Below are 10,639 nucleotides of genomic sequence, written 5' to 3' on the forward strand. Positions count from 1 at the left end.
AATTGGGGTTAAGTGACTCACCCAAGGTCATACATCTAAAAAGTGTTAAATGTCTGAGGTTAGATTTGAACGCAGGTCCTCCTGACTGCAGGGCTGGTGCTTTATTTACAGCACCACCTAGTTGCCCCCCTCCAACACTTTCTAAGTGACTTTGGACATGTCCCTTAACTTCTGTCTGTCTCAATTTCCTCATCTGTAAAATGGGGATAATAATAGCACTTACCTCGGGGTTGTTGTGAGGATAAACTGAGATAATATTTGTAAAGTTCTATTAAATGCTAGCTATGATGACAACTGGGCATCTAGGTGGAGAAGTGAATAGAGCACTGGGCCTAGATTCAGGAAGACTTCTCTGAATCTTGAGTTCAAATCCAGCCTCAGACATTTACTAGCTATGTGACCCTGGGCAAGTCACTTAACCCTGTTTGCCTCAGTTTCCTCATCTGTAAAGTGAGCTGGAGAAGGAAATGGCAAACCTCTCCAGTATCATTGCCAAGAAAACCCCAAATGGGTCACAGAGAGTTGAACACAGCTGAAAAATAACTTAACATGAAGACCAACCTCTTCCTAGAATATTTTCAAACACAGAAAATAAAATATGTAAGATTATAAAGGAAACTAATCACACTGAAATAAAGTTGTCAAACTTTTTTTAAAAGTACAAATTTACAGCCCCAGGGTAAGACCCCTGCTGGGGGGGAGGGGTTCCCTCAGTTCTCAGTCAGAAATAGGACAAAGCAGTAACTAATCTTTGTGCCACTAGAAGGCAGTAAAAGTAATGCCAGTACCAAAGTGGAGGAAGGAGATGGGCCCAGGCCAGGGCAGTCTCTGGAGGAGAAAGAACTTCCCTTGAAAATACTTTTTAAAACATTGCCAGGCTGAGAAATTTGACTAATAACTCAGAAGGGAAAAAAAATCAAGTTTCTGTAGCTCTGTTTAGTGCACTATAGAGATTGATGTCCCCATTTAAAAAGTCTTTTAGCTCATTAAATTATTTCCCCGGTCCATCATTTTGGTTGATGTAAAAACCCCAGGGAGAAGGATTGGCAGGCAACTCTCAAAAAGTTGATGAGGGGGGCGGCCAGGTAGCACAGCAAGTAAGAGCACCGGCTCCAGTATTGAGAAGACCTGGAGATCGAATCCCGGGCTCAGACACTTAGCACCCACCCAGAAACACCTGGCCGTGTAACCTTGAGCAAGTTACTTAACCCCGATTGCTTTAAAAAAAAAAAAAGTTGATGAGGTTCACCATATCCTGCAAATGTACATTCCTCATTTCTCTTGAATAAAACTCTTGATTTACTGGGATCCTTTGCTTTTTGTGTGCCTGGAAGGAAGCAGGATGCCCAGGAAAAGTAGTGATCCTTCAAACCCAAGGATGATATGCTTTGATAGGTAATGAGCTGACTGTCCCCGGAAGTATTTAAATAGATGTTAGAATTGTTGTTGAGAAGATTACTGCATTGGATGATAGTTTGAACCAAAAGAAGCTAAACTTGGAGGTCCCAGTGACTAAGAGACCTACCAGGTCCTCCCACAGCATTTCCTAAGGGGAATGCTGTCAAACATAGGAAGGAAAGAAGGAAGAAAGGAAAGAAAACAATCACTTATTAAGCACCTGCTATGTTCCAGCACTAAGTACTTTACATAATAACCCTGTGAGGGAGGTACTATTATGACCCCATTTTACAGTTGAGGAAATTGAGGCAGGTAGGGTTTAGAACCTGTGCCAAAGGTCACACAGTTAGGAAGTATCTGAGGCAGGATTTGAATTCAGGTCTCCCTGACTCTAGGTCTAGCACTATATCCATTGTGTCCCCCAACTGTCTCCAGAATCCTGGACTGGTTGGGCCAGAGTTAAACATTGGACTTGATGTGGCATTGTTTGTTATTATTGTTTTAAATTGTGGCTGACTCTTCATGACCCAATTTGGGGGTTTTCTTGGGAAAAATACTGGAGTGGTTTGCCATTTCCTTCTACAGCTCATTTTACAGATGGGATAACTAAGGCAAACAGAGTTAAGTGACCTGCCAAAGGTCATACAACTAGTAAGTGACTGAGACTGGATTTGAACTCTTCAAGATGAGTCTTCCTGATTCCAAGCCCAGTGCTCTACCTACTGTGCAACCTAGCTGCCTGAGAATTATATTACATTAGCACATTTGATCCTTACAATGACCCTATGAGTTAAGTGTTGCAATGGCAGGCCCATTTTATAGAAAAAACAGGTAGACAGTGAGGAGGTAACTTTCCCAGAACCACAGGACTAATAAATTGCATGGTCCAGACTTGAGTACAGGTATTTGAACTCCAAGTCCCAAGCACTTTCCACCATGTTATACTTCCTTTCTCATGGCCCGATGGGTTTAGAGCAGGATCAGCAAATATTCATAGAGCCATGATCTAAGAATCTTTAGATTATTAGAGATAGATATTAACAAATGATTGCTGATTGATCAACGGATTGATTGGTTGAGATCCTGAACTGCCTATGTTCTTTCTCAGTTCTGTGAAATCATCTCTGCCCCTGAGGTCAGCCGTTGGGCAGGGCCCATCATTGATGTTCTCCTGGATTACGTTGGGAATGTGCAGCTGTGTGCCAGGCTGAAGGAACACATCGAGAGCTATGAAGACTGGGCTGTCATCAAAGAAAAAGCAGGTGTTTATGAGCAATGGGTATAATCTATTCCTGGCAGGGGATTTACCCACTCCTTCTTTTTACACTTAATTCCCTTCCACATACACTACAGTCTACCTACGCTGGCCTAGATGCTACTGTTCCTCTTAAAGGACTCTCCATCCCCCATCCCCGTGCCTTTTTGCTGACTCTCTCTCCTCACATCCAGCTCTTAGTTCCCCTGGCTTCCTTCAAAACTGAGCTCAAGCACCACCCTTCTGAAGAGAAGCCTTTCCCAGTATCCCTCTACCCTCTACTAGGGGTTTCCACTCAAAGATTACCTTCTATTTCTTCTGTATAATGTCACATGTTATTTACATGTCCCTCTGTTCTGGACTGGACTGGACTCAGACTGGTCCCCTGGTCATTGAGACTTGATACTGGAATAAAATGAAGAACTTTTAAGTCATTAAAGAGGTAGCAAAAGGAGTTTTAGTTAACCATAGTGGAAGAAAGATAATAAAGGGAAATGCTTGTTTTATTCCATAAATTAAAAAATAAAAAAACAACAACAAAGAGAGGCATTGAGGTCTTCTCAAGTTGATTCATCTGAGCAAAACTCTCTTGTCGGAGTTACCCAAGATGATCCAATAGTCAAACATTAAAGGACCCACCCCAAGCCCATCCCGGCATGCTTCATGCTTTTTCCTCAGGTGATGAGGAAGTGATGCCAGCAGCATGAACCTTTATTCCCCAGTGTCAACCAAATATCAAGAAATGTCTCAATGCCTTTTCAGAAAAAACTAACTTTAACTTGCGTGTGTGGAGGAGTTAGGTTAATTGTTCCTACTCCCTTCTCCCCTAATCTCCATTAGAATATAAGCTCCTTGAAGGCTTGACTGTCTCTTGGCTAGGTAACCCTGAAGTCATCTCTCTTTTTTGAGCATTAGTTGACTCATTTGTCTGGTGAGGATTAAAATAAATTCACTACCTACTTACAGGGTTGCAAAGAAAAGTTTTATATATAAATACACACACATATAAATATATATATATATATATTAGTTTGTGTATACATATATGTGTGTATATATGAGATATTATTACAATATTATTGACCCTAGTTTCACTGAAGTTCTAAATCAGAACTGATGCTATTCTCTGATAAGTCCCTGACTTTCCAGGCAAAGAAGGTATGGATGGGTCTCTCAACATAATCTAAATTGAACTGGAGATCTGAGCCCTGTTCAAAGTATCAAAGATCCCCAGAGTTGGAAGAAACCTTAGAGAAAATTTAGTTCAGCCCTCAATAGAAGCAAACATGTTTTCTTCAACATCTCTGAGAAGTAGTTATTCAAACCCTGTTTGAAGATCTCTAGAAGGAGAGAGCTCATTCCCTTTAGAAACACCCCCATTCTATTCTGGGGCAGCAATAATCATTAGAATGTTTTTCCAGATATTGAGCCAACATCTACTTCCATGCAGAGGGATCTAGGTGGCATAGTAGATAGAATACTGGGCCTGGAATTAGGAGGATCTGAGTTCAAATCCAGATTGAGACACTTACTAGCTATGTGACCCTGGCCAAGTAATTTAACCTCTGTATGCCTCAGTTCCCTCAACTATAAGGTGTGGATATTTCACCTAACTCCAGGGTTGTTATGAGGGTCAAATGAGATAATATTTGTAAAGTGTTTAGTTAGCACTATGTAAAAGCTAGCTACTATTATTATTTCCTCTTAGATCATTGCCTTGTTGTGGTGGGGGGTTTGTGTAGCTCAATAAAACCATGAGCTGTGCCATGTAGAATTACCCATGATGAACAGGTCATAGTGGAGAACTGATTCACTAGAGAGGAAAATGTCAAACAACTCCAGTATGTTTGCCATGAAAATCCCATGGATAGTTGGTGCTTGGGGTCACACAGAGTCAAACATGACTGATCAACAAGTTATTATTATTAAATCTATGATCCTTTCATCCAATTTCCGTAATAGTAGTTACAGTCATGAAGAAAAAGCATCCCTGGGCAACCCCCTAACCAAGCTCAATTTGGCTCAGACCTCTATCAAAAAATAGTTTTTATTGAGTCCCTACCATGTGCTGGCTACAGCTTTAGGCACTCTAGAGGAAATGGAAATATAAGACTTAGTCATAGATTCCTAGACTTTCAGAGCTGGAAGGAGACCTTAGAACTGGACAAAGAATGTTAGAACTAGAAGCCTCCTTAGACATTATTTTGTCCAAACCTTTCTTTATGAAAAGGAGAAGAAAATTTTCTTTATAAAAAGCGACTTGCCCGTATCATGTAGCATATCTAACAATAACACATTTACAGAGAGCTTCAGTGTTTATAAAGTTCTCTCCTTCAAAATAACCCCAGCAGGTATCTTTATAACCCATTTTATAGATGAGAAAACTGAGGCTCACCAAGGTTAAATGACTTGGCTAGTATCACAACTAGTAAGTGTCAGAACCAGCATTTGAACTCTATTTCCAAGTTCTTTCCCTTTCACTGCCCCATTTTTATCCTTTACATGTATTCTTCCTTCATCGCTTAATTATTAAGGGTTCTTGAAGAATAATTCTAATGGATATCAAGGTTGGGTTGGGTTGATCTCAGAGGTCAAGATATAACAATAAAGGTCAGTTTGACAAACATTTATGAAGTGTATGCTCTGTATAAGAAGTTTGATTCGACTGAGTTAAGAACCTACTAGCCCCTGCCCTCAATCTCTGGGACTCCATTGCTAAGACTAGAATCTCTGGGTAGTGGTAAGGGGTTGAGTCTGTCTGAGGTTCTCAAGTCTTCTAATAATAAGTCCTTAATTTCAGTCTTTTCCTTTTTTTGTTCTAGAGCCACCAAGGCCCCTGGCTCACCTCTGCCGTCTGAGGGTTCGAAAGGCCATTGGGAAATACCGCATCAAACTCATAGATACTTTGCCGCTCCCTGGCCGGTTGATCAGATATCTGCAGTATGATAATTCTCAGTAATTTGGCACACATTGGAGGAAGGCGGAATTTCCTTTTGAGGTTTTCCACAGCACAGTGATTAAGTACCAGGATGATGATGGCTTCCCAGTGATGATGGTCAATTGACAGAACAGCCCTCAGGCTTACAAGGTTTACAGCTACACCATCACTGTGGCCAGCACACAGAATTGGTGGGGCCACAGTTCAAGAGCAAAGAACTAGGTGGGCTGGGGGAGGGGGGAAAAGGGGAGGGAACAAAAGAGGCTTATACAAACACTGCCATGACTGGATTTCCACACTTAGAAGACAAGTTTATTGACTTCTCACCAATTCCAGATCTTGTTGGCACAAGTAGAAATTGGTATGAAAGAAAACCTATCGACTTCATAGGTTTTCCAAGCCTTTGGGATGCGGTCAAGATGAAAAGAGTCTCAAGAAGTCCAAGAAATATAGAAAAACAAAAGCGACATTTGCCTGGTATGCTGTGATATAGTTGCTAAAGATTAGAATAACCCTTTCACAGTTATCTCAGCTGTGAATTAGAATAACCCTTTCACAGTTAATAAGCCTTTCACAGTTATCTCAGCAGATTTCCTTAGATTAACTAGGCTTTATTCCCTCTTTCTCTCCTCAATTCTTTGTTAAATCTTTTACTTTTCTTCAAGAATCATGAAACCTCAGAGTGGGAAGGGCCTTTAGAAGGCATCTGGTCTAACCTCATGTGCTATGCAGTAATTCTTTGTGCAATGTCCCTGATGAGTCCTCAGGCAATAGAAGCATAGACATGGCGTCAGAATGTTGGGATCCCAGATCAGCCATTTAAGGGCAGTGAGAATGTGGGCAAGTCATTCTCTGCTCTGGATCTCAGTAACTTCCTTTGTAAAATCAGGGGTTGGCCTTAATGCTCTGTGAGGTTCATTCCAACCTTTGCATGATAACCTTCTGTTTTAAATTTGGCACATTTTTTCTCCAATCTAAACCTAATGATCACTTCTACTTTCATTTTGAGTGCCACCTTATTGTGGTGCAGTCATGTCGCTGAGCCTCCTGAAGTTCCAAGAGCCTTTTTAAAAATGACTCCTCCCTACCAAGACTTAGCATCTCCATCTCATAGCCTGTGCCCTCTGTTTCTTCCTTTTCTGTACTCAATTTTTTTTCTTTCTCAGCTTTTTTCTCAACATGCTATCTTTGGAGATCGGGGACTGTGGTGGGACTTTTGTCTAAAAGTTGCGATAAGTACAATGGATGCCCCCTACATGAGACCCGACACCTGTCAGCAATTCTTTCCCCTGCCAAACTTAATTTTTTAATATAAATGTTTTGTTGATGTTCTTCATCACTATCCCTTCCCAATCATTCACTCCTCTCACCCTAAAGAACCCTCCTTTGTACCAAAGAAGCATTAGTTATTTAGGCACTATGAACTCAACTTCTGCATCAGAGTGGAGCCTGAAAATAGTCAAGATTTACTGAGGAAGCATTGTGGTCACTGTTTGATTTCTGTCTGCAAGAGAACTAAGGACACACACACACACACAAAACCATCAGGAAAGCAACTCTGGCCCTATAAGTCACACCCATACAGAAATTTATCCTTTTGACTTACTTTCCATAATCTATAGACCAGGGGAATATGACAATTAATTATAGACAGGGTCTATGGGGGCCACATTATATACCAAGGTCACCTTTGGGAACCTCTTAAACATATTTATTCATAGAGATATAATAGTCTTCATTCCCTCACATCTGTTTTTCTACAGGAGTCAAGACACTGGAAAAAAAATAAAACATATACTTAACACTTAGTGTATGTTATAAGCAAAGGTACTGTGATGATTACAGGGCTTTCCTGGAGCTCTAACAATGATAATAATGCTTTGAGGTTTACAAAATGTTTTCTATATGTTAAGTCATTTGATCTTCACAACAATTATGTGAAGGAGCTACTATTACTACCCCATTTTACAAATGGGGAAAACTGAGGCTGGGGAAAGTTAAATAACTTTCCCGGGTCACACAGCATTTAAGCATCTGACACTGAATTCAAACTTGGTTCTTTCTCACTCCAAAGCCAGCACTTTATCCACTTATGTCCCCTAGCTTCCTGATCTCACACAACACATATGCTAGTTGGTGAGGCCCACGTCCACTGCAGTTATGTTTCCTTTTCAGCCCTACCTTTGCTCATTCTCACAGTGAATGGATGAGCTTAATTAATCCATTCCTTGTGCTGTTTGCTCTGTTTTGTCCTAAAACTGCTTGTGTTTGCATAGATGTTTCTGTAATAATATTCGCGAGGTAAGTTCTTGTTTTATTTGTATGGGACTCTTTCAATCAGATGAAAGGAAATAGGGGCATCACCATGTTATGAGGGGCAGCGTGATGTTATAGAAAAGGCACCTGCCTGGACAGCAAGAAGTTCCAGGTTTTCATTCTAGCGCTGCCTGCTAGTAATATTCACTCTCCCTTCTTTCTTCTAGTCCTCTGTTTCTTTAACAGTAAAATGAAAGAGTTGGAGGAGATAATCTATCTCTAAGAACATCTTCTGTTTTTGATATATTAGCAGTCTCTGAACCCTAGTGTCTCTGTGAAGAGAAATATTGAGTTTGTGATAGGTTAGTAGTAATGCTTGCTGTCAAAACATAAACCTAAATGCATGTGTAAAGTACTTGTTTTGAATCTTTTAGTGGGAAGGGTCTTTCCCTTTTACAGATAAGGAATCTGAGACCTAGAAAGGATGATTTACCAAAGGTCCCATAAAGAGTTGGAACAGAAACTGCAGTCTCTAAGTAACAGATTTTAAAATTAACTCCCAAATCAACAACTGTATTTTCCAAATGGTAAAATTTAATTTACAAGACTCCATAGAATATCACCTGTCCGATGGATGTCATAAACCTGTAGATGAGAAAACATTGCCTATTAAATATCAATACTGTATCTTGAAGGAATTAACTTCCCTCCCTTTTCTGTATAAGCAAAGCAACAGCAATAACAACAATTTGGAGGGTAAAAAGTTCTGACACAAGAACCCAGGAAAGGGATAACACAAGAATTGTCTTATGGAATGTATTAGTGGGTGAGGAGGGACAAGGAAGGCCTTGTTGAAGTGTGCAAACTATCTAGAACTATGGAATTTCTCAGAATAGAAACCTTTTTTAATATCTTCACTTTAAAATCTTCAGAGACTGTCGTTCTGTATCTTGCAGCCACATAATAATACCAATTGAATATTGTTATTAAAAAGATGGACTTTTGTTTTGGGGAAAAGTTTGTAGTTATTAAAAAAAGTTTTGCAATTTCCTAAAGGCAATCTACTCTCTTTTTGTTTAATTCTGGACTCATCTGATTATCTATTTATACTCTCTGTCCTAGGTGTATTGATAAACACTGTAGGTTGTCTATCCAATTTCATGTTGTAATTTGAATAGACATTTTTTTCATCCAGTTGGTTTTTCCCCTGTGAATTGTTAGACTAAATTCAAATTTGAGAGAGCTTTAGTTTTTGTATACTGAGTTAGGTAAAAGTTGCATTTTTTCAGAATTAAGAAATAGAAATTGATTAGAAAATAAAGATCTTCTCTAATCTGAAGGCAGGAACCCCAATTCTCAGTGTTTCTTCATACATTATATCTGTGCCCTCAGATAGAGAGACACAAGGGATGATGATGATGATGGTCTTGAAAATTTTCTCACCTTCTGATCATTTTCTTCTGCTCATGTGACCATAAAAATGTTGGAATGAAAGGGATTTCTTATCCAACTGTTTCATCTGACAAATGGAGAAACCCAGATTGTTTCTTCTGTACACCTACTTTAAGCTCATTTATCCGGGAGATACAGGAAGAACACTGCATGAAAATCCTAGCATCCTGAGATTTATAACTGGAAGGCACCTTAGGGATCATAGAGTTCTGCCTTCTCATTTGACAGATGAATAAACTGATGCACAGAGCAATTAGGTGACTCCCCCAAAGCCACAGGAGATCAAGATTTGAATCTGGGTCTCCTGATCCCAAAGCCAGCCCTCTTTCCATTACACCATGCTGTCTCTGGATGTTACCAGTTATAAGAGATTATTTTCTTCCACAAAGATCTGATGACAGGTAAGTCCTCTACCCCCTAAAGTTATAGGGGCTCAATAGGGCTCTCTTTGTGGTAGATTCATTTCCCTGGTCCTACAGCTATCCAAGCTATATGAATCCTTGGAAAGGCCAGAGTGAGTAGCAATTTCATTGCATTTTGAAGAGCAGGGATTTAATTAGTGACAGCTATATAACTTCAAGTGAACTCGATGTTGCATTAGCCAGGCTAATCTGAGCACTGCTATACTTTTTGTATACCAAAGATACTCACTTGTATACTCACTTTTGGGGTTGGAGAAGGATGCACTTTGAAGATGCTTTGGAGCTTTTTGGGGGTACTAAATCTCTTCAAAATTGCTTTTCATAACTTTCTCCTACATGATTTATAAGTGTGTTCTGTATTGTTGTAAATTTGGACAATGGGCTAGTAAATAGTGCTATTTTGAAACACTGTTCTTCTTTTGATCTTTGTATTAAGTGATCATAGGGTCGTTATTGTTGAGTCATTTATCAGTCATGTCTCTCTCTTTGTGACCCCATTTGGGGGTTTTCTTGGCAAAGATACTGGAGTAATTTGCCTTTACCTTTCACAGCTCCTTTTACAGATGAGGAAACTGAGGCAGACAGGGCTAAGTGACTTGCCCAGGGTCACATCACTAGTAAATATCTGAGGCGATATTTGAACTCAGGAAGATGAGTCCTCCTGACTCTAGACTCAGCACACTATCCATTGTACCACCTAGCTGCACTGATCATAGGGTATCATGATAAGATTTAGAGCATAGAGAACTTAAACATAATCAAGTACAACTTATTTATTTTACTGATGAAGAAAATGAGGACCAAAAAGCTTAAGTCACTTACTTAAGGTCTTAGAGGTACTACATAGCAGAGTCTGGATTCAGTTCTGAATCCACTGTTCTCACCACCATGCCAAAAATTCCTTAGAAAAAGAGGAAC

The 10,639-nt window shown here is 39.8% G+C and overlaps 1 protein-coding gene across 6 annotated transcripts in view; it reads left to right on the forward strand.

Moving 5' to 3' along the window:
• Window positions 1-10,170, forward strand: part of ASB2 (ankyrin repeat and SOCS box containing 2) — a 97,404-nt gene extending 87,234 nt beyond the window's left edge. For all 6 annotated transcript variants that reach the window (XM_069086019.1, XM_069086014.1, XM_069086016.1 and 3 more), the window contains 2 exons: window positions 2,507-2,660; window positions 5,476-10,170. In XM_069086019.1, coding sequence (XP_068942120.1) covers window positions 2,507-2,660; window positions 5,476-5,612 — 291 coding nt within the window. In that variant the 3' untranslated portion in view covers window positions 5,613-10,170. The remainder of the gene's footprint in view (window positions 1-2,506; window positions 2,661-5,475) is intronic.
• The last annotated feature ends 469 nt before the right edge of the window (window positions 10,171-10,639 follow it).

Source organism: Petaurus breviceps, unplaced genomic scaffold (assembly GCF_028583685.1).
Source record: "Petaurus breviceps papuanus isolate PSGF00001 unplaced genomic scaffold, PetGlider_PUasm1.0 177, whole genome shotgun sequence".
NCBI lineage: Eukaryota > Metazoa > Chordata > Mammalia > Diprotodontia > Petauridae > Petaurus > Petaurus breviceps.